Raw genomic sequence first — 23,167 nt, 5'->3', positions numbered from 1 at the left:
TGGCAGCTCCCAGGTTCAATCCCCAGTGCCAACGACCCACCCACCTGCCTCAAAAAAAGAAAAAGAAAGAAAAAGAGAGGTAGATGTGTTGCTTTAAAGCAGTATATAGCTAGTGTTTGATAGATATATTTAATCCAGTTATATATTTTAATACTAATTTATTTTGACTTATTTCTATAATCGCTTTAAGATTTGTTTTTCATACTTTTTCTTGCTTTCCTCTTCTGTGACTTTTTCTGTCTTCTGTTGACCTGATCAGATTTACTTTCTTTTTCTTTTTCTCTGCATTGATTTGCAAGTTTACATTTCTTAAAGTGATTTCCCTTACAAATTTGACAAATATACTTAATTTTGCATGTTTCTAAAAACATCTAAAATTAGTATTTCTATCCTCCTTAAGTACCAGAGTCTTATAACACTTTGATTTTCTTCTTAGTTTCCTCCTCCCATCTTCCACGTTATATTTATGGAGTACTTTGATTACACCTCTTTGAAGGCTCAGCTAAATCAGTTGTTGTTATAGCTTTTATGGTTTAATAGTGTAGATTTACAAACATATTTGAACAGCTTATATGTTCGCTGTTGTTTGTTACTGCCCACTCCTTCCACATGGGCTCAGTTTCCATCATACTGTAGTATTGCTTCAGCTTGGGACCAGCTTTAAGGTTAATTTCTCAGCTGGAGGTTTCTGGGTTTTCCTGGTAGTACACTCTTGAACCCCACACCTACACACAACACTGACTTACTGTTCTGATTTCCCAGCCACGTTCCTGAATCACTGGCATGTGTTTTTCTAGTTCAAGTCTGTAAACAAAACAGACCTTCTTGGCTGCCGGCTTTATGTACCATCTCCTTCCAGCTCCTGGTGATGCTTAAGCATGGAGAGGTCTCTCCTCTCCCTCGGTATTCCCATCCAGCCTCTAGCATATGTCTGGCTGACATTCCTGGGGCTCCCTTGGCTTGGATGCCCTCTCACTGCTCAGATTTTGTGGTTTTTTTTTTTTTTTTGCATCTGGTACCTGAAGATGTCTCTTTCCTATTTTTGAGGTTGGAGTTGTAGCAAAAACACCTTTTTGGTTTTATTTTATCCACCTTTTCTGTGTGTTTGCAGTGTGGGTGGGAACTTCCTAAGTTGGTTCGATCTACTACGTTGATCAGTTGTCTCTACGAGGCTGATAGCAGCAGGTACAGGGAAAGGGGGACCAAGGTGACAAGCATTTTGGAATGTGGGGCAGGGTGGGGGAGGGGCAGGGACAGGCAGAGAATGTGGTCTTCCTTGTGCTCATGTTAAGTGCTTGGGGAGGTCTTGCTAGGTGGGCTGGGGAGAGGAGCTAGTGTTGAGAAAGTGTCTGAAGCACTGAACTGCCCGGCAAAGGTGATCACACTGGGAATTCAGAGGGAGTGACAGGTGGAGCGAGGAGAAATCTGGCCCATTTCTCTGGCCAGGCTCCCTCGCTTGTCTGCTGAAGGCATTCTTAGTTATACACCTGCACAGTCCTTGCTGTCCCTTCTGTCCCTGGCTTTAAGACTGACTCACCACACACCATGCCCCAACTGGTACATAAAAGCAAGCCATGAATTCTAGCAGCCTTGCTAGGCAAACATCCAGGACTTGGACCCCCCCACACACACTGCCACTCATTTTCTTGGACTCTTATCCTTAATCCTGTCTCACTTGTTTGTACTTTGGTTGTAAAAATTACTGGGCAGATATTGAGGCGGAAGGGTTACAAGTTTGAGCTCAGCCAGATCAACTTAGTGAGATCGTGTTTCCAAATTAATTTTTTTTTTTTTTTGTCTTTTTGAGACAGGGTCTTGCTATGCCACTCAGGCTGGCCTTGAGCTCACTTTGTAGCCCAGGCTGGTCTCAAACTCACAGTGATCCTCCTGCCTCAGCCTCCTGAGTGCTGGGATTACAGGTGTGCACCACCACGCCTGGCCTCCAAATTAAAAATTTAGAAACGAATGGAAGATATAGCTCAGTGTGAAGGCCCAGTACCAAATAATAATAATAATAATAATAATAATAATAATAATAATAATAATACAGCCGGGCAGTACTCAGGAGGCTGGGGAAGAAAGATTGCTTGCTCAAGGCCAGCCTGGGTAATTTAGTGAGACTCTGCCTCAAAATAAAAGAAAGAAAGGCTGGAAGTATAGTTCAGTGGTAGAGCACCTAGCATGTGTGAGACCCTGGGGTTGATCTCCAATAGTGAGAAAAAAAAAAATTGCTGGACAGGAAAGGCCTCTTATTTTTGCCTTTCCGGTTGTTCCCTGCTGACCTTTTGGGTGGAGTTCAGACTTATGGCCGCTTATAGCTGGGAGTTACCTGTGGCTCCTTGTAGCTGTCTGTCAGCGGTGACTTGGCTTGGAAATGCACAGGGGTGTGAGCTGCATCAATTCTGTCTGAACTGCACCTCTTCGCCCACCTCCAGCCTCATTTGCCCACAGACTATTGAATGCCTATTCTTTGTCAAGTACAGTGCTGGGTATTGCGGATACAGAAATGAGCAGGCCCAGACACAAGTCCTGGTGTTGGAAGCTTCATACCACATTAATCTGAGAATTGCATAGATAATGTAGAATTAGGGCTGGGGGTGTAGCTCATCGTTAGAACAGTTCCTGGCACGTTTGAGGCCCTGAGTTCAATCCCCAGCACCTCTCCTTCCCCCGAGTAGACTTACAGCTATGGCAGGTGCCACAAGGCAGAGGTGTGTGTGCCATGAGATTGTATACTGGGGGTTTTGACCCAGTCAGAGAGGTCACTTTCCTGGGGAAGTGGCATTTGGGTAGAGACCTGAAGAATGAACAAAAATTAACTAACTAAAAATAGGAGATAAAAATGTTCCAGGCAGCAAGAGAAGCATGTAGTAAGGCCTTGTAGTGAGAAGGAGCATACTTAAGAGACAGTGACCAGCCCTGCCTCAAGGTACCCTTACTGCATCCTCTGGACTGTGATAACAAGATATCTGGTATCCTTGCTAAATATGAGGCATCCTAGAAAAGGTGACTTTTTTTTACTTCAGCTCTCTCTGAACATGGCGATCCCCCTGTATCTTCCAACTCTAGATCCTTCCCACTAAGCCCTTATTTTAAATTCCAGCCAAGATATAGCATATAGCTCAGCGGCACAAGCGCCTGCCTGGCAAGTGCAAGGTCCTGAGTTTGATTCCTCATACCAAAAAAAAAAATTACAGATCTAGCAAAAACAAAAACCACTACCAACAAACACACCAAAACAAACAAGAAACACTAGGATGTCTGGTTAAATCTGATTATTGGATCAGGCATGGTGGCACATGCCTATAATCCAGCACTTGGGAACCTGGGGCAAGAGGATTGCTGTAAGTTTGAGGCCAGCCTGGGCTACATAATGAGTTCAAGACCAGCCTGAACTACATAATGAGATGCTGTCTTAAAAGGCCAAAGAAGAGCCTACCTGGCAAGCACAAGGTCCTGAGTTAGATTCCCGGTACACACACCAAAAAAATGTTGTACTGAGAGGCCAAAAAAGGAAAAAGTTTGATTATAAGATAATTAACAAGTAAATTATAGTGTAAGTATGTCCCATGCAATATTTGGGATATATGCATTAAAAAATCTTATTTACCTGAAATTTAATTGGGAGCCCTGTACTTTTCTGACAACCCTACTTATACCACTTGTGTCTACCCAGGGGCACCAAGAAAACTAGGAAGCCTCTCCACCCTTTCCTTAGCATTATAGCCATTTGGCTTTAGGACCTTGGGAAGGGCATACGTCTAGAGAAGGAGCCCCTTGATTCCTGGGCTGGAATCTTCTATTTTCTAAAACTGTATCTCCACAACAGCCCTGCAAAAGTTCGAGTAGCTAACTGAGCACAAACCCTGGGTATAGCCACGGCCTCTGCTCCTCAGCCTCTGGCTCCAGGATGGCTCCTAACTGATGCTCAGGACTCCCCTGGGTCTGTTCCCCGTATCCCGCTTCCCTTGCTGTTACAGTCCTGGGCTGGGTGATGCGTTCAGGACCCCTGCCTGATTGTTTTAGGTACTTCCTTAGAGAGGAGCTTTGATGGCAGTGGGCACAAAGCTGTGCCTGGCTCAAATGTCACTGCCCACTCCTTCTCCCACCCCTCCCAGCCTACTGCCAGCACTCCTGGCAAAACCACTTGACAGTTTGTGGATACTGAGTGTTTCTTGGACACTGTGTCCCTTGGGATGATCCCGTTTCTTCCCAGAGGCTTTTATGTTATCACCTAGAGAGTCACTGAAGGAACTTCTCCCCAAAGTAACCAGGATAATGACTTCCACAATCACCAGGAATGCAGTCCTTGTCACCTGGCAGGACTGGAGGGGAGGAGTCCTAGGCAGCCTAGTCAAAAGGCTTGGGGAGAAAATACTGTGAATGCATTGTTATGCGTTAGTGATAATTCACAATGAAAGCCAGTTGCTATCCTGTGTTTACAGCTGTTGAAGTGCACCGCAGCTACTGCCAAATCCAGAATGAAATAGGGACACAGGCCCTGTACTTTACTACCCTGAAAATTCATCTGTTATACTTGGGATTCGATTTGGCTGTGAGTTACAGAAAACCCCCAAACAACAGTTGAGTTAAACATCACTGAAATTTATTTCCTTCTTGCTTTGAAGTCCAGAGGGTTGGTAGGTGTTCTACAGTGTCAGGACCCAGGTCTTTCTATCTTATTACTTCTCTGCCTTTGACCCTGTCTGCAATCTCATGTGGTAAGAGGGCTACTTGAGGTCCAGCCCTCCTGTCTCTGTTCTCCTTATTAGGAAAGAGGAAGGGACAAAGCAGAGCACCTTCTTCCTTTCAGTAACATTTTTTTTGAGGTACTAAAGTCAAACCCAGGGTCTTGTATATGTCAGACAAGCACTGAGCCACCACCCAGCCCCACACATTCTTTTCACGAACACTTTCTAGAAGTTGTACGTACCACTTCTGCTATGGGCTGGAACTTAGCCTCATGGCTATACCTCGTTGTAGGAGAGATTGGGAAAAGAATCTTTGTCCAAAGTGGTCACGTGTCCAGCTTAAAATTATGGGATTCTGTTACTAAGGAAGAAAGGGAGAATGGTGTTGAGGGATAATTAGTGGTCTCCACCATCCTTCCTTCCAGCCAACCAACCAATCAGCCACCCGGCCAACATTTATGTTTGAGGAACTGCCCCATTTAGCGAGAGAGACAGATATGCAAATAACTCGCCACAATACAATGTGATATAGAGGATAAAAGAGGTTTTGTTCAGAGCGCTGTGCTGTGGGAGAACAGATGGAAATGATCAACAGCAATCACAATAATTAATAACTACAACGCCCGAGCTAGGTTCTCAGAGCTGCATTTGGACTATTGTGTTTGTCCAGCTCCCTTTCTTCACAGTGAGAGCCACCAACTTTCCTCCTTCTCCATCAGAGCTAACACAATGGGCAGGCAGGTGCTGTCCCAAGTTCCGTACATGTATTATCTCCCGAGCTGGTGCTATTATTCTCGCTTATAGAGGGAAGAAACAAAGCACAAGCCACAGAGCTGGATTTGGACTGCAGGCAGTCTGGCTCTGCCATCTCCCCTAAAGTGGCTCATGCTCCTTCCTCCCCCAGGCCCCACAAGTCCCTGGCAGGTCACCTCTGCGGCCACTCATTGTGATGAAGGAGGTCATCTGGTAGGACACTGGTCCACTTCCAGATCAGCTCTCCACTTGCTTGCATCTTTTCCCTGCCTCCTCCACCAGCCCTGTCTCAGTGACTGGGCGTCTGTCTTCCTGAGCAGCTGAAGAGGTGGCCTCTGAGCTAATTTGATCACTTTCTCATCTTAGGAAGTCACTGAACCTCCCTAGGCATCATGTCTCCCTTGTAAGTAGGGATGATTCTAACACCCTTATCATGGGACTGGTCATGAGGACTGAGCATGTTTATTCATGTAAAGTGCTGTACTTAGCACATACTAAGTACTCAGAAGATGTTACTTTGTACCCCCTTATACTTGGTTCCTTTAACGATTGCTTGTCTCTTCTCTGGCTTCAATTGATTTCTCTTTATAGGTTGTACTAATTTCCTGTTCCTGCATATAGCTGGGTAATCCAGGCTGTTCGCCTTATCTCAGGATCCTCAGCTTAATCATATCTTACCGTCCCTTTGGCGTGAAAGGCAATAGTTTCACACAGTCCAGGGACTAGGACATAGATCTTGTTGGGTGTCGTTATCCTGCCACCCCTGCAGGTTCTTTTCCCTTGGGATGTGACAGGAAAGAACATCCTAAACAAAATACCCTCCCCCAGCAGACATCCCCTTGCTCTTCTTTGTGTCTCTGCAAGCTCATTGAAGGGCTTATGTTGCCTCGTTTCCCCCACTTCTCGCCAGCCTGTGCAGCCTGCATCTGCCACCACGTCACACCAAGCCTGCTCCTCCTCTCGTCACCATGGCTCCTGGACTTCCAAGTCAACGGACACCTTTCATTCTTAAGTGGCTTCGTTTTCTGTGTTGGCGGTTTGTTCCTTCTTGAGACCTTTCTTCTCCCCTTCAGCCTGTAGGGTCTTCTAGTTTTCTTCCTCTTCCTCTCTGGCCTTTGCCTGTCCTCTGTGGGCTACATCGTCTCCCACTACCTGCGAAGTGTCCATGTTCCCCTGGACTTCGGATTTCTGATCCATTGCTCTTTTCTTGGGAGATCTTATCCCACACTGCTAGTTTCAAATGCCACTTGTACAAGGATGACTGGCTCCTACTTATGCTGTGTGCGTCTCTGGCTGTGGCTGGGAGTGTTGGTGAGAACTGTGCTTCCACTAATCCCTTAAGCTCCACAGCTCCTTCAGGTTTCCCTGAAGCACACGCAGTGAGAGAGCTTGTTGAGGTACAGACTTGAAAGCCATGAAGCCTGGGACACGTTGTGCTTCTGTTCCATGCTGTGACTCCCATCAAGGTGCAGTGCAACTCTCTCAGGACTTCTCAGAGGACAAGGTGAGAGGCAGCAGACCCAGTGGTGCCTGGGGACAAATCCATGTTCAAGAAAGCAGCAGGGATGGTGGCTCTTCAGGAATGTATTTACTGGGGCAAACCCTACCTTTATGTCCATGGTTTGCAACTGATGAAGTTCCGAAGGGATCACAGTTCAACTGGAGCTCCAAAGCACAAAAATATTTGTGGGGAGCCAGGGTGTATCCTGCTGGTATAGACAGACATACAAGTTTCTCACCAGAAAGAGAGCAGTTTGATCAAATAACGGGGCTACCTCTGGATGCAAGAAGACTGCTGAGGCAGTTTGCAACTGAGGAGGGGTCCTGTGGACAGTCAGGGGAGCCACAGAGGAAGAGGGGCTTGAGCAAGGAATGGGCAGGGAGGAGAAGGAAGCCATTTCAAGCAAGGGAGTAGGATGTGCAAAGCCTTAGAGTCAGGGTCACATAGTATCTGTTTGGGGGACCAGGAGAATGTAGGGGAGATGAAGTTGAAGATGAAGACTGCATCCAGAGTATAAGGGCCACTGGTAAATGCTGGCACAGAAAGTTTAAACTTTATCTTGCTGGCAATAGGGAGCTATGGGACGATTTTGAGCAGGGGAATGACTTGGCAGTGTTCAGCTTTGGGAAGACTATTCCAGTCTTGGGGGACTGTTGGGCCCCAGATCTTAAAATATGCAAGATATAATTTTAGAGTGCAAAATAACTTTGACAATTACTGGTCCATTCCTATAATTTCTTATATATATACTTTAACATTAATATATGATCATATATTTTAAATAGACGTGTATTAGCTGGCCGAATGGAGGATTTCCCAAAGGCACATAATGACAAAGCCAGCACTAGAGCTCAGGTCTGTCTCCTGGTCCAGTGCTCTTCCTCTGCATATACTTAGTGGATGCAGAAGTGTGGGAAAGGAGGCCAGTCCAGTAGTCAAGGCAAATGCTGATGCCAGTCTGATCAGGGCAGTCACCAAGGTGAAGACCATGCGGGAGGCAATGAAGATACATTTTCTCTCCTTGCAGAGGTGGGGGTGGGGCCAGAGGGCTCTGTGGAGACTGCACATGAGTGCATCTCTTTTTCCTGGGTCCTGCAGCATCCTTCTGGGCCTCGTTTCTATGGCAACAGGCTCCCAGCAGGCAGCCCGCCAGCTGGAGGGAAGCAGGCAGGCAGCAAAGAGAGAAGGCCTGGGCAGCATGAAGAAGGCTGAAGTTGTAGGGGCTGGGAGAGTCCTGGAAAGCTGGACAGGCCCCTGGAGCTGGCTCCACAAGCCTTTCTCTTTCTGATTCGGTAGAGGTGAAGAGAATTCAGGACCCATGGGCCTTTCTTTTGAGGTCTTTGAATTCCTCAGCCTTGAGCCTTTCTGTATGCTCTACTCCGCATATCCTGTGACTCACTTCTTTAAGTATTGTCTGGCCCTAACCTCATGCATCTTAGGGAGCCAGTAACTTCTTCATAGAAAAGAGCCTCTACTCTGAACTCCAGGGAGAAAATGAGCAAGGGCAGTTGACTTTCTCTTCTGCGTAGGATTTGCATATTATTAATTCAGAGACAAGAAATCTCCAGGCCTTGTGTCATTCCTGGCAAAAGCTTAATTCATCTGCACTGGCACTGGCATACTGTGTCTGGCCAGGCTCTGGGCTGTGCTGTCAGGGTCCCTAGGGGAGAAGCCCTCCTAGCTGCAGGCCCACTCCATCCCCAGCCACCCCCAGCATCTCTTGCTGTGATGTTCTAGCAGCTGATATGGTGCAGGGTGTTTGACAGTGGAATCCAGCAGCTCTGAGTCCAAATCCTGGCTCTGCATCTTTGTAGCTGGATGAGCGTGAGCCTTTCTGGGCCTTAAGTGTCCTCATCTCTCTGTAGGGCTGATGACACATTGCACATCCAGTGTAACTAGCACAGACGTACCATTTGATGGAATACTAAAATACTTCTGCATTCATCAATAAGGAGTAACCATCACCTGGACCCTCCCTGGGACCCTCTGGTCTGCCCCACTGTGCAGTTTCAGGTGTGGCTTTCATACTTTGGCAGTGTAGGTTTTGACTGGTGTCTGCCAGCATCTGTCCCGGCCATGGAACAGTGTTTGTCAGATATTTTAACCCCCACCCTTGTCTATCAGTGGTGCAATGGGTAGGTTTTTAGGTGACTCCCAGTTGCAAGGACTGATCTGTTTCAAGTGTGTAAATTAAACTCCTTTGTAGGTTCTTTTCCTCATTTCCTTCTCTTTTTGCCTGGGATGAGGGTGAGGGCTGGAATGAGACTGGGCAGAAGGGACAAGTGTCTATTTCCACAGGCGGGCGAGGTTCAAGCGCTCCAACAGTGTGACGGCCGGCGTGCAGGCAGACTTGGAGCTTGAAGGCTTGGCTGGCCTGGCCACGGTGGCCACAGAAGACAAGGCCCTACAGTTTGGACGCTCCTTCCAGAGGCATGCCTCTGAGCCCCAGCCCGGGCCCCGGGCCCCCACCTACTCAGTCTTCCGCACGGTCCACACACAGGGCCAGTGGGCCTACCGCGAGGGCTACCCACTGCCGTATGAGCCGCCGGCCACCGACGGGTCGCCAGGCCCTGCTCCCACCCCAACCCCTGGCCCTGGGTCTGGCCGCCGAGACTCCTGGATGGAGCGCGGTTCGCGTAGCCTCCCTGACTCAGGCCGCACATCCCCGTGCCCACGGGATGGCGAGTGGTTCATCAAGATGCTGCGGGCAGAGGTGGAGAAGCTGGAGCACTGGTGCCAGCAGATGGAGCGCGAGGCGGAGGACTATGAGCTGCCAGAGGAGAGTGAGTTGGCGGCATGGGGTGCTGGGCCCCTGTGTGCTCAGGGGATGGTGGCTGGTGGTGGGGCTGCAGTGGAACAGGAGATCCCACAGGATGGGCCTGGCTCTGCCTTGCCAGTCCTTTCACCCAGGAGCCTGAGGACCCCACACTGGTAGTGGGACATGCCAGGAGCTCTTGGGAGGACAGCTTCAGAGGCCAGGGCTAGGACTGGAGACACTGACTGGGTAAAAGAACTGGAACTTCTAGGAGATGGCTACCAGTCCAGGTCACCAGGACCAAGGGGACAAAGGGAACTATTCAGATCTGGACAAGTATGGAGATCTAATCTGACACGGGTGGTGGGGAGACAGACCCAGACACAGGCAGGTGGGGAGACAGTTCAAGTCACATCCTGTCTGAGGCATAGATGATGAGGTTCAGCAAAGTAAACATGGCCCTGAACTGAAGGAGGGCATGGCTCTTTCTCCCCAAGTCCAGTTTGGGGAAAACACACCCTTATGGAAGAATCCCCGGGTTGATGGGATTATGCCTAGGGTCATGTTCATGAAATTACCTAGTAATGCTTGGCGAGCCAAGGAGGCATGCTCTGATGAGTGACACAGTTCAGCCAATGGGTGGTCACTGAGCTGATACCCTGGCCAGGGCTGGAGGGCTGCAGCTGATTTCCATCTGTGCTAACGTGGGAGGCAGGAGGGATACAGGAAGATAAGCGGTCAGTAAGTGTAGTAAGTGCTCATGAAGGAAGGAACATCAGCACCTGAGTATCCAGTCTTGGTGAGGGACAGGGCTGCTTGTCAGGAACTTGAGGGTGGGGTAGAGAAGGGGCTGGAGGAGACAGACGGAATAACAGTGCAGATAACCAAGAGGTGAAAGTCATCCGGGTGAACTTTCTGGAAGCCTGGGAAGAAGATGCCTCATTCACCTCCTTGAATTTCCTTCTGCTCTCCAGTCCTCGAGAAGATCCGCAGTGCTGTGGGCAGCACACAACTTCTCCTGTCCCAGAAGGTCCAGCAGTTCTTCCGGCTGTGTCAGCAAAGCATGGTGAGTGCCCACAGGAGTAGAGCCTACCAGATGTATGCACCTGGGGGTGACCCAGTGTGACGGGGGGCAGATCAGCGATCCTGCAGGGATCACTGTAAGTATTGTGCTTGGAGGTGAGGCCCAGTGTTTGGGCTGCCCAAGTGACAGGCCTGGTCGCTTTCTTGTCCCCTGTCTTCCAGCACCACCCCATTCTCCCAGGTTAGGTTTCCTGAGAGTGAGACTGGATAGGGCTTTTGTGCTTCTGGCTGGGGTCAGACCTCCTTGACAGGGTGGCCCTTATGTCTCCCACTGCTGCAGGACCCCACTGCGTTCCCCGTGCCAACCTTCCAGGACCTGGCGGGTTTCTGGGACCTCCTGCAGCTGTCCATTGAGGATGTGACCCTCAAGTTCCTGGAGCTACAGCAACTCAAGGCCAACAGCTGGAAACTCCTGGAGCCTAAGGTGTGCATGTGGGGGTGGTCCCTCGAGGCCCAGGAAAATGCCCTTCCACAGAGAGATATGTTGGGGGTAGGGGTGTGCAGCAGGGAACAGGTGCCGGGTGACCATCCGCTTCCAGAATGACCGCACTCCTGGGCACTGCCAACTGCTTGCCCTTGGTGCTGCTCACTGCCTAAGCTTCCAGAGCTCCCCCTGCCACCTTTGTTTTTTTTTCCCCCGTACCGGGAATCGAACTCTCGACCTTGCACTTGCCGTGCAGGCGCTGTGCCGCCGAGCTAAATCCCCAGCCCCTTCCCCTACCACCTTTGGCCAGCTGAAGTTTGAGGGAATAGAGCTAGACTTTCTAGGTCACCCTCAGCCCAGGCCTGGGCACAGAGGGCACAGCCTTGAGCACGCCTCGTCTTTCAGTTTACTAAAACTATGATGGGTGTGAGGGGCGTGGTGGTGACGCCCTCCCGCTTGCCTTGCCTGGATTGGTGGGACTGGAGGGAAACCGATCCCCAAACAGCACGCCGATGCAAGCCGTTAGGAACGGCTCCACCAGGGGGTGCTCGAGTCCATCCTGTTTTAATGAAGATGCCGGGTTTTGACCTTGGGACTTAGGTCGCGGGGCGTGTGCTTCCCGCGCCCGACTCCCGTTCCTCTGGGAGCTGGGGCGGTCCCGGCCCCGGGGCTCACCGGGCGCTCTGCTCTCCCGCCAGGAGGAGAAGAAGGTCCCTCCGCCGATACCAAAGAAGCCCTCGCGGGGCCGGGGCGTGCCGGTGAAGGAGCGCTCCCTGGACTCCGTGGACCGGCAGCGGCAGGAAGCGCGCAAGCGGCTCCTGGCGGCCAAGCGCGCCGCCTCCTTCCGCCACAGCTCGGCCACCGAGAGCGCCGACAGCATCGAGATCTACATCCCCGAGGCCCAGACCAGGCTGTGACCCGCCCGGCCCGCCCAGCCCGGCCCGGGCCCGCGGTTTTCTACCCGTACTGTACACCCAGCGTCGAGGTCACTGTGAACGCGGGCAGCCCCGTGCGCCCGCCCCGCCGGCACCGCACGCCCCGGCCCCTCCTGCCCGCCACGCTCTCGTGGGTTTTTTACCTTCCTGACCCCACGCGAAGGCTCCCGGGCTGGGCCGGGGCCGGCCTCTCCACCCTGTGCCCCTCACCTGGAAGCCCACCTTCCTGGTCCGACGCTTCGTTCCCACTTTCTCCCCAGGGCGCCATCTCTGCCATTATTTCCCCCCGTGGGCCGGGCCGGGCCGGGTCCCCCATCTGGGCTCTGCGTCCCCCCAACCCCGCGGGGCTGGGCTTCGTGGGGGATCAAGCTTCGTGGCTTTTTATGAAGAATCCCCAAACCCGCCTAGGAGCCCGCCCCACCCTCCCAGGGCTCCACCCTCAGCCCTCTGCCCACAGGGCCCAGGGACCACAGTGGCTGGACCAACCCAGGACCAGGGCGCCTGGGCCTCTCCCCTGTCCCAGCGGCTGGGGAGGGGAGATGGGGGCTTCCCCTCACCACACCTGTGGCTGTTCCCACATCCCCTGAGTATCCCAGGAAAAATAAAACCGCAGAACTGCACTCGAGCCACCTGCTCTCTCCAGAAGAGGCTACCTCTGCCCCCCGTGGGGTGCCGAGAAGGGGCCACCTCCGCCTGGTGTGGGGGGCGTGCAGAGAAAGGGCCTGGAGCCTGCCCGCTTGCTTTGGGGCCCAAGGCTTGCCTGAACCCTTCCTGCTGTGGGGCCAGCTTGGAGGGAGGGGATTCAGTCTTTCTGGTGGCCACAGTAAGGACCTAGGCCTGCCTGGAGGGGCCTGGGAGGCATGCAGAGAGGAAGGCATCGACCTCTCCACTTCCCACGGCTCAGCCTGGTTTCCCCTCTGCCCCCGAGTCCTCCTAGGGTATCCCCAGAGAGGAAAGCACTGGGGCTTAGTGTCTGGCGCACAGCGTGTGATCGATAAACAGGGAATGTGGTTATTATTAGGTATTGCGAAATATGGTTTCTTTCCCCGGAGGCCACATTGTTCCTTCTGCTCCAGTCACTCCCGAGAACAGCAGACGAGTGCTGTCACTTCTGCCTCCTGTGCGTGGACACCTTTGGGGAAGGAGGTAGCACAGAGCTTTCTGCAGAAGCCAAGCCAGACCTAGTGGTGATGGCTAATATTTATTGAATGCTCAACATGGTCAGGAAACGGGGAGCGCTTTATGTGAATGGAGCTCGTCCTTATACCAAGTGAGAAAGCTGAAGCTCAGGGAAGGTTAAGTGACCTGTCCAAGCGCACAAAGCTAGGCGTAGAGCCAGGTCTAATGCCAAATCATGGGCTTTTACTTCTAAAACCTCCCCAGCCCCCAAAGGAAAGCCCCCTTTCTAGTCTTGGGGTTGATGCCTCCCACTAGGCAGGAGAGGGAAGCCTTCCAGGAGGTCAGCTGCTCTTTGGGACCACACTGGGCCAGCCCATTCTCATTCATTTACCCAGCCAACATGTATCACTGGCTGCCACTGAGCCCTAAACAATGTTCCTGTCCTTACGGAGCTTATGGTTTTATGGGGAAACCTGGCAAATAAACAATGTAGTTAAACATACAAGCAGCGAGTGCCAGAAGTCACTAGGTCTTCGCCACTGAAGCAGCGCTGGGACTGGGAAGAATGTCCCAAGATCAAGGAGCACTGGTGCAAAGGCCTGGAGAAAAGCCGGTGGGGACTCGATCATGTCAACTTCCAGGTCCTGGTGAGGAGGGCAGGCCTGAGGCCTGAGCAGAGCCATGGCAGGGGTTTGAATTAGAGTGCTGTAAACATTTCCTACAGGCTGGCTTGGAGACTGCTTCTGGAAAGCAGAAGAGTGTGCAGGTATGTGCTCATCTGAGCCCATGGGGGTGTGTGTGTGGGGGCTCCTATGAGGTTTGAATACCCCAAAGCAAATGAGCTTGGAGCTGATCCCATACAGATTCCTGGGCCTGGTCCAAGACTTAGTGAATAAACTCTGTACATGAATGAGTTTCTAACAAGTGCTCCAGGTGATTCTGATGCGCAGCGAGGTTTGGGAATAGAGTGGATGACACTGGCTTTCTCTAGAAATGCTCACTCGTCTGTTGCCCATAGACTTGCTGAGTGAGGCTTGGGCTGCGTTAGTTCTCTGAGATGTTTTCATCTCTAAAATTGGGGCAGGAATGAGTTTTGAACTGCACGATGCTTAGAGCAATCCTACAAAGCAAGACTTGTTATCACCCCCATATGCGAATGAAGAAACTGAGGCTCAGAGAAGTTAAGCAACTTACCCAAGTGCTGAAGTGAAAAGTGGCTGAGGAGCCAGGGATATAGCTCAGTGGTGCAGCGCCTCCCTGGCAAGTGCAAGGTCCTGAGTTCAATTCCCAATACCTGCAAACAAACCAAAACAAACAACAAAACAAAAAAGTGGCTGAGGGGCTGGGGATTTAGCTCAGTGGCAAAAGCGCCTGCCTGGCAAGTGCAAGGTCGTGAGTTCGGTTCCCAGTACTGGAGAAAAACCCAAAAAAAAAAAAAAAAAAAAAAAGTGGCTGAGACTGAGTTTAACCTTCTATAGCATTCAGTTTTTAAAAAAAGGTTCTATGTCTTTTCTCAGAAACAGGGCTGGGTTTCCTGGAGTCATGAGGTAGGTGCAAATCAGTATGAAGGAAGTAACGATGGTTATCCCACTACGAGCATGATGTCTAAAATCTCCCAGGCTGGGGATATAGTTCAGCAGCGTAAGTGCTCGCCTGGCAAGCATGAGGTCATGAGTTCGATTCTCGGTACCAAAAAAACCTCTCCCTTGATGGTGCTGATGTGTGTGTGTGGGTGTCTAGTCCTTGTGGTCTGAGTCTGGTCGTAGCCAGCACATGAACAGGAAGTTATGGCACAAAAGAAGGGCCCCTCTCCCAGAAGGCCTGAGGATTATAGGAGGAAGGGTCCCTAGCAATCAGGGTGTCTTAAGTCTTCGTGCTGCTCCGATAGAATACCTCAGATGAGGTAGTTGGCTCACAAATTTGTATGCTGGGAAGTCCAAAATCAAGACACCTAAAAGCAAGGCAGGGTGGCTTATAGTTCCAGCTACTCAGGAGACTGGGCAGGAGGATCATTTGAGGTGACAGACTAGGACAGTGACGTGAAGAGCGTGGAAATGTAGCTAGAAGGATCCATGAGAGGGCCAAAGTGGAGATTTCATGGTTTTGTTTGAATTCCTGAAAGACCTTTTGGTCAGAACGGAAATGGCCTGGAGGGGCAATGGGACGGCAGGGAGACCATCATGAGAGTGCTAAAGTGGTCCAGGTAAGAGAGGATGAAGTCGACCTTGAGAGCCACTTAGGCTCAGGTTCCACAAGCTGGGACTGGGGAGGAATGTAGAGAGAAGGCCTTGAAGATGTCATCCGGGTTTTGGTTTAATGAATGACCAAAAAAGGATGTAGGACATTGCAGAAGAAGGAATGGATTTGGGGAATACTTAACATGTCAGTAACCATGTCCTGAACATTTCTTGAGGCAGTGCCAAGTACTTTGCCACGCACTACATGCACGTTAAGGTGACTTAATACACTTCTGGAAGGTGAATCCTATTGTCTTTTAAGACAGAGTCTAAGTAGCTTACCAGAGAATAGCAGACAGCAGAATCAGAAGTTGAAACCATGGGCGTCTGGTTTCCAGGTCTGGACTGGAGAGTCCTCCTCAGTTCTGCCCGAGGGAACTGCTTAGTACTCAACATGCAGCTCGAGAATGTTCCTCTAGGGAGCCTTCCCCGATTTTTTCCTGGCTGGGCATCCCATTTCTTACACTAAGGTGACGTTTTGTAGATGCATCTGCTTCCTCTTCGGTGAGAGACCTGAGGACAGGGATGGTCCCAGTCACTTTTACATGCCCAGTTAGCACCTGTGGATTGTCTGGCTGAATGCCAGTTATGCGAGGCAATTCCATTCTCTTCTCCTCTACATATTCACCGAACAAGTAAATCAGTTCTGCTAAAAATAAGTCTCCTAAATATGTCTTCATGCTGTTTTTAATGTCTTCATCTTTACTGGCAAGCTTAGCTTTGCGCTGTTTGCAATAACGGAGGAAGGGTCTGTAAGCTGATAATGTGGTCTCGAACACCTCTTAGGAAGGTGACGCATGAACTTGAAAAAAACAAGCCAGCGCTACTTTGGTAAAGAAAGGAGGGAAGGGGCCGGGGCATAAGCGCCTGCCTGGCAAGCTCAAGATCCTGAGTTCGATTCCCGGTCCCCTCCCCACCAAAAAAAAAAAGATAAGAGGGAAGACTGCTCCAGGTAGATGCAAAAGCATAAGTCAAAGCAGACGTATAAGCAGTTTGATCTTTGTATGAGGTTAGGAAGGAGTTAGTATGTGTTACTAAACACAGCAAAATACGTCAGGCTGAGATCAGGGGAATGAGGTTGGGAAGGCAGGGCCATGGGGGGGCATTAAGGAGATTGAGCACTGGGGCATTTTTGGTATGCGTTAAACATCTATTCAAAGTACTGCGGAGACACGGAGTAGGGAGGGAATACTTATTTCACGACTCGTGTAACACAGGTTTTACTGTAGTTCAATTATTTGTAGACTCGAAATAGCTACCATCTATTTCTGTGCCTGGCACAGAACTTTACGTACACGATCTCCTCTAATCCTGAAAACATCCCTGCTACATGGATGTTATCGCCTCTACACAGAAGAAGGGCGGCTCAGACAGATTAATAATATTCTCAAGGTGACACACGTAGCAAGTTAGCTCGGCTCCAATAAGGTTTTAAACAGTGGATTACACTCTGCTAAGGAAAGCTTCTTCTAGGGATCATCTCTTATGTTTCTGCGTATCCGACGTGGGTTTTAGGAGACGCCTAATAAACGTCAGTTGAATAAGCGAAGAGATGATTTTCCATTTTCTCGGAGAAACGCACGGGGCGACGTCGCCGGGAACCTCCTGGCCGCCAGGGGGCGCCGTTACAACCGCAGGCCTGGTTGCGGACGTCCAGCTTCCTCTCGTCCCTCGTCCGGCGCTCCGGGAGCCCAGCGGGCCGGGGGGCGGGGTCACCGGGCGACGCCCCGCGGGCCGCTGGGAGCGGGGACTTCCGTGCTCCCGGGCGAGCGGGCGGAGAGCCGAGGCCGGGCGGAGGAGTGCGGGCTGGGCCGCGGGTGAGCCCCAGGTCGGGAGCGCGTTCCCTTCCCGGCAGTGGCTGTCGGGCCGCGACTTCCGAGCGAGGCGAGGAGAGACCGGCAGTGCGCGCTCCGCCCCAGGCCGGGCCCGGCAGTGCCCTCGCTTCCCGGCGCCCCGTTGCCCAGCCGGTCTTCCGTGGCCAGCGCTTCTAGGCCTCGGGCACCTGAGTGAGTGCGGGTGTTGGCGAGGCTGTGAGCGTGGCGGGGTGAACCTGGGGGACTGGGAGCCCGGGGGCGGGGCGGCAGCGCACTGAACCCTGACCTCGCGCTCGCGTCCCTGCTTCGGGCCCCAGGGACAGTCGGGGCACATCCTGGTCGGCAAGTCTTGAATTTGACAGCGACGCTTCGGGTCTCCAGGGCAGGTTTCCCTGCACCGCGTTGTCTAGTGTAGGGCTGGACGGTTTGGCAGGCCGCCTCCAAGCCAGGCTGGAAACACGCGTCGCAATAACTGCATACACTTCGCCTCCTCCATTTGTGTAACCCTGGGGGTGACTTTTTGGAGTTCTGGTTTCTCGCAGTCGGCAAAGGCATCTGCTGAGTTCCTGCCACGTGGGTGGGTGACTGCTGTGGTCTTAACTCGTGAGTTGCTTGAGCTGTCATTCATTCGTTCGTTCGTTCGTTCAACAAACTTCTTCAGCTCCTTGTGCCTGAAAGGGTGGGAGAAGGCCGGGCGTGGTAACACATCCCTATAATCCGGGCACTTGGGAGGCTGAGGCAGGATTGCTGAGAGTTTGAAGCCAGCCTGAACTGCGTAGTGAGGCTCTGTCTCAAAAAGTCAAAGAAACAAACAAACAAAAAACCCCAGAGAGGGTGGGAGGGGTGGGGAGCTGGATAGGGCGGAAGTGGGCTCAGTACACTTGGACCTTGTTCTTTTGGCTCCTTGTGGTGCATTGAGAAAGAGCCTGGCGTGGTGGCGCACGCCTGTAATCCCAACGCTCGGGAGGCTGAGGCAGGAGGATCATTGCAAGTTCGAGGCCAGCCTGGGCTACAAAGTGGGTTCAAGGTCAGCCTGGACTGCATAGTGAGACCCTGTCTCAAAAAAGCCAAAAAAAAAAAAAAAATGCAGACAGGTAAGGTAATCCAGCACAGTACTGACTCTGAGAAGATGATGTGTGTTGAGTATCTATGTTGAAAAAATGAATGGGCTTACTTGAAAACGACCAGTATGTAAGCGGGATGTGAAAGAGAGTATTAGTTGTGGGCTGATGCTTGATGTTTTAAGACAAAAATTTATATGGAGAGTTGCTGTTTAGGGAAGAGGACCGGGTGTGATGGCGCACGCCTGTAATCCCAGCACTTGGGAGGCTGAGGCAGGAGGACTGTTGCAAGTTCGAGGCCAGCCTAGGCTGCCTAGTGAGACCCTGTCTCAAAAAGACAAAAAAAAAAAAAAAAAAAAAAAAAAGACAAATACCTTGAAAGGCAGGGAGTAAAATAGGGAAGTGTTAGGTCTGAGTTTCTTCAGGAGCGCCTCTTTTAATGTATTTTACAGATCTCTCAGAATTTACAAAAGTGGAAGCTCGTCTAGCTAATAAGATGCTGAGCTCGTGGGAGGAAAACTGCAGGAGGCTCTCCCTTCAGTCCAGCTTTTGACTGAAGCCATATACCTATCTGCAGATTTTGTGGTTTTTTTTTTTTTTTAGTAGAATGAGCACAGGGCTTGAAGTTGGAGAGGTCTGGGCTTAAAATCAGTGAGTCTGTTGCTCCTCGTAATCTTGGGCAAGTTAGCAGTCTTTTGAGCCTTGTGGCCTTAAGCAAACATTTGCCCTGGTAATTTGTACATCATGGAGGTGTCGTGAGGGTCAGATGATAGCTAATGTGGAAATTGCAGTGTAGGCCTGGCGCTAAGAAAGGATTAGGAATAGGACAGAGGAGACGTGAAGTTGCTGCAGGGCTTTTTCCTCACCTTTAGGATGGTCCGTTATGGTTTTGGCTCCACAAAGCGCTTGAATTCCAAAGAGCATCGGAACTTCTTAGGACAGACATGAGGATGAAAAGAGCATATGAAGTGTGTGTAATTGTTAATAATGATAGTAGTTGTTTGTGACTAAATAGCCATTAAAGTAACCTAGTTTGTGTGTTTTTACGTTACTTTGTTGTGTTGTATTTCAGAAGGCTCTGGGACAGTTGTATTCCCTCCACTCCCACCATGGTTTGTACAGGGGTTTTTATGGAGAACGTTGAATTTTCAAGTCCAGGGACCCTAGAATGTCCAGTGTATATCTAATGGTTTGTCATATTTTTAGGAGTTTACTATGCAAATGTACGGATGTAGGTTTGGTTAAAAATAATATATTTTATAAGAGGTTTGACCGGCAGATTTGTAATGTATAAGTTAAGTGTTACATACATCGTTAGAAAAGCCAAGTGAAGAATAGAGTAAAATATTTATTTTAAATCCAGAAAAGTTATGCCATAGATTATGGTTTGAGCTGTTTAAATATACTCCTTATACTTGAGGAAAAGGAGCTGCTTATCATTGAAGAACCAGGAGATTTACAGTGGGATTATATGTGGTGACTGTCTATCCTCATGGAGAAATTTTGTAGAACAGAGAAAGGCTTCTTTTCCCTTTCTTTTTTTGGTCTTTCTTGAGACAGGGTCTCACTGTACAGTTCAGGCTGGCCTTGAGCTCACTTTGTAGCCCAGGCTGGTCTTGAACTCACAACGATCCCTTGCCTCAGCCTCCCGAGTGCTGGGATTACCGGCTTGTGCCACCATGCCTGGCTCTTTTCCCTTTCTGAAATGTTGGCAGACTGGAGAGGGAGAGCCAGAGGTCAGTAATCTCTGTTGGGAAAGGCTCAGAGGTCCCTTTGTGGGGAACACTGCCATATGTAGGTGCACAATTGTCAAAAGAGAATAGTACGTAAATAGAGATTCTTCCTACCTTCCTTAACGCTGAAGTCTTCCAGCATTTCCTAGGTTATTTCAGGGGCCCAGCTGTTGGATAAATCAGAGTACCCTCTTGTACTACTCTGCATAGGGTGGCTGTCACTGAGTTGTGCCAGGCTGCCTGTTAAGTGGAGTGCCTAGTGGGCTGTCCATTTTTGGTGGAGGAGGGGGTGATTGTTTCTCCCTAATGCTACCTTGTGCTCCTCTGCAGATGTCATGTGGCCTGTCCTTTGGACCATGGTGCGTACCTATGCCCCTTACGTCACATTTCCTGTGGCCTTCGTGGTTGGGGCTGTGGGCTACCACCTGGAATGGTTCATCAGGGGAAAGGATCCGCAGCCTGTGGAGGAAGAAAAGAGCATCTCAGAGCGCCGGGAGGATCGGAAGCTGAATGAACTGCTCGGCAAGGACCATACCCAGGTGGTGAGCCTTAAGGACAAGCTGGAATTTGCCCCCAAATCTGTCCTGAACAGAAACCGCCCCGAGAAGAATTAATGGAAGACTCAGGACCCTGTGGTGAACAGGGCTGTGACTGGGCCTGCCATGATGTCATCCCAGCTCCAGAACGTACATCTGATTTGCTTTGCTGCTTATTCTGGCCCCTTCTGCACCCCACAGCCTCACATGTACTGGCTGCTCCTTTATAGCCAGGGAGCCACAGGAGCAGCGGAGGGGCCAGCCAAGAGGAAGGCTGAATCTGTAGACGGGGGTCCACACGGGCCCGCTGCCCAGAGGAGTGCTGTAAATGAACACTGGCTCTCGGTCTCCTGGGGAGGTGGTCTGGCCTCAAGTGGGAATGGCTGGGATTGGGTGCGCCCTTTAGGAGGGATACGCACAGGTCTAGTTGCAGCTGGCACTGGGAAGAATTCAGAAATCTACCTGGTTCCTTTGACTGGTTTGCTGAGTCCTTTGTGTTCATTTTTTCTGAAAGCCTGTTGTCAGCTCAGGAAAGAGGTTCCCTGGGGAAGGAAAGCATTTTTCTCTTGTCAGGTGCACAGGCTGTTCATGGGGCAGGGAGAAACGTGCCTGGTGAATTTGCCTGAAAAGAGTCACTGTCTTCCACCCCTCATCACTGTGTAGTGAAAACCTTGATTAAAGTGGCATCTGAGAACCATTTGGATGGAATCTTGTCTTCTAGATGGCATTTGGGGTAGGACAGCAATAGCGGTTTAGTACTCCAGGACCTAGAAACTTTATGTTCATAAGTAGTTGCTGTGAATCCTGGAGGACCTGGTTCCCAAGAGCTTTTTTACCATCACAGTAAGAGGCAATAGCTCTTCCGGAGTCCAAAGCTCCCATGTGTACCTCCCCCCTTTTCTCTATAATAAAAGTAATATATGAACATTAAAGTTAATTCAGTAGGGATTAGAACAAGGTCACCAGTGCTCCCAACACTATGATACAATTGATATTAGAATGTTGGGCATGGTGGCACACACCTGTAATCCCAGCACTCAGGAGACTGAGGCAGGAGGATCATCGTGAGTTTGAGAACAGCCTGTGTGAGCTCACTAAGTGAGCTCAAGGCCAGCCTGAACTGCATAGCGAGACCCTGTCTCAAAAAGACAAAAAAAAAAATCAACCGATGTTAGAATTTTGTTATCTTTTTCACTGCTTTTCTGTGTAGTTTTTAAAGGTAGTTGTACCACTATACTCTAAATTTCACATTGCTTTTTCACATTATTTCTTAAAATCATTTTTCATCTCATCACATGGTTATAATTGCTTTTAATATGTCACAAAAACTGGTTTTTAAGTTTCTTTATTGCTGGACATTTAAATTGTTTCTGATTGTTCACAAGTTTAAACACTACAATGACTATCTTTTATTTTAAAGAGAAAAGCAGTAAAAACGATGATACAATTTCAAAACAAGATGATAGGAAGTTAACAATGGTTGTTATATTGCGTATTGTTATCTTCAGAGTAGCTGCTCAGATAAGGACTCTCTGATAGAAGGCTTTTCCGCACTTTGGAATCAGTGGTAGAACGAGTAAACAGCATTTGGATGACATGGAATTAATAGTTTTTTTTTTTTTTTTAGTATTAGGAATTGAACTCAGGACCTTGCGCTTGCCAGGCTGGTGCTTGTGCCGCTGAGCTGTATCCCTGGCCCTAAATGAATGGTTTTAAGAGGCCACACATACTAGCATCTTTCTGAAAGGGTTGTAGGAGTTAATGCTAAGTGCTACCTCTTGAGATGTTGCTGGCAAGAGGACAGTGGGCAGAGGGCTGGAAGAGAAGAACGTGCTGCCTCCCGAAGCAGACGGGTTTGAACCTACATGAGACGGGAGGCAACCATTGTGATCACTGCAGAAAATGGGAGGTGCTTGCTCTGTCTCCTGTAATGATCTCTCTCCCCTTGGGCCTGGTGGCATTAATGGGGGAGGGCGGGGTTTCTGTACAGGTCGAGGTGCCAGCTGTGGAGTGGGCAGTGCTAGGAGGACACTTAATAGTAGCCTCAGGGAAGGATTATGTCCAGTCAGCGGCTTCCCCTCAGTGTCGCAGTGGCCTAGTGGAGAAGTTGAGCTGAGCTGCTGTTGCTCCTCGGGGAATGAATCTGATGAGAGTGAGAAAAGACTGCTCCCCAAGGAAGGTGAGATTTCTGCTTCAAAAAAGCCGTTTCTGGTTACAGGTTCTGGCCATGGCGTTCTGCGTTTGTAGACCGCTACTGCCACCCTGTGATGGTCCCGAGCATTACTAGGCCTGGGATGGCTTCCCTGAGCTAAATCAGAAATAGCAAATCTTGATCGTTCAGCATCAGATGACAAACGGGCAAGCGCAGCCCTGCCAAGAGGGGGCAGTAGCGATCCAGCTTCCAATTTGTGGGGCTTGCTCGGTGGCACCAGTTTTCCATCTTTTTCCCTTAAAAATGCTATAAATTCAGTGGAGTTTTAATTATTTCTTTCATTTGTGGACACAGGTTAGAAAATGTTGGCAGT

The 23,167-nt window shown here is 50.1% G+C and overlaps 2 protein-coding genes across 4 annotated transcripts in view; both read left to right on the top strand.

Moving 5' to 3' along the window:
* Nucleotides 1–12,762, top strand: part of Dlgap3 (discs, large (Drosophila) homolog-associated protein 3) — a 57,662-nt gene extending 44,900 nt beyond the window's left edge. Inside the window, exons 9-12 of the mRNA XM_005395128.2 lie at nucleotides 9,244–9,728; nucleotides 10,675–10,766; nucleotides 11,064–11,207; nucleotides 11,906–12,762. Coding sequence (XP_005395185.1) covers nucleotides 9,244–9,728; nucleotides 10,675–10,766; nucleotides 11,064–11,207; nucleotides 11,906–12,124 — 940 coding nt within the window. The 3' untranslated portion in view covers nucleotides 12,125–12,762. The remainder of the gene's footprint in view (nucleotides 1–9,243; nucleotides 9,729–10,674; nucleotides 10,767–11,063; nucleotides 11,208–11,905) is intronic.
* Nucleotides 12,763–17,173: 4,411 nt separating this feature from the next.
* On the top strand, nucleotides 17,174–21,340 carry Smim12 (small integral membrane protein 12). 3 transcript variants are annotated; one of them, XM_005395126.2, is made up of 2 exons: nucleotides 17,174–17,315; nucleotides 20,437–21,340. In XM_005395126.2, the coding sequence occupies exon 2, from the start codon at nucleotides 20,442–20,444 to the stop codon at nucleotides 20,718–20,720; it is 279 nt and encodes a 92-aa protein (XP_005395183.2). In that variant the 5' UTR covers nucleotides 17,174–17,315; nucleotides 20,437–20,441; the 3' UTR covers nucleotides 20,721–21,340. The 3 variants fall into 3 exon arrangements, with proteins under 3 accessions (XP_005395183.2, XP_005395184.1, XP_013375145.1); XM_005395127.2 differs by having other exon boundaries at nucleotides 17,175–17,504; XM_013519691.1 differs by having other exon boundaries at nucleotides 17,238–17,326.
* Nucleotides 21,341–23,167: the final 1,827 nt, after the last annotated feature.

Source organism: Chinchilla lanigera, unplaced genomic scaffold, assembly GCF_000276665.1.
Source record: "Chinchilla lanigera isolate Chin_1 unplaced genomic scaffold, ChiLan1.0 scaffold00051, whole genome shotgun sequence".
Classification (NCBI taxonomy): domain Eukaryota; kingdom Metazoa; phylum Chordata; class Mammalia; order Rodentia; family Chinchillidae; genus Chinchilla; species Chinchilla lanigera.
The sequence above is the reverse complement of the archived record's forward strand: the minus strand, read 5'-3'. Positions and strand labels throughout refer to the sequence as shown.

Bases quoted from the DNA above. Each gene is read 5' to 3' on its own strand.
- Smim12 (XM_005395126.2), top strand. From the start codon at position 20,442: ATGTGGCCTGTCCTTTGGACCATGGTGCGTACCTATGCCCCTTACGTC.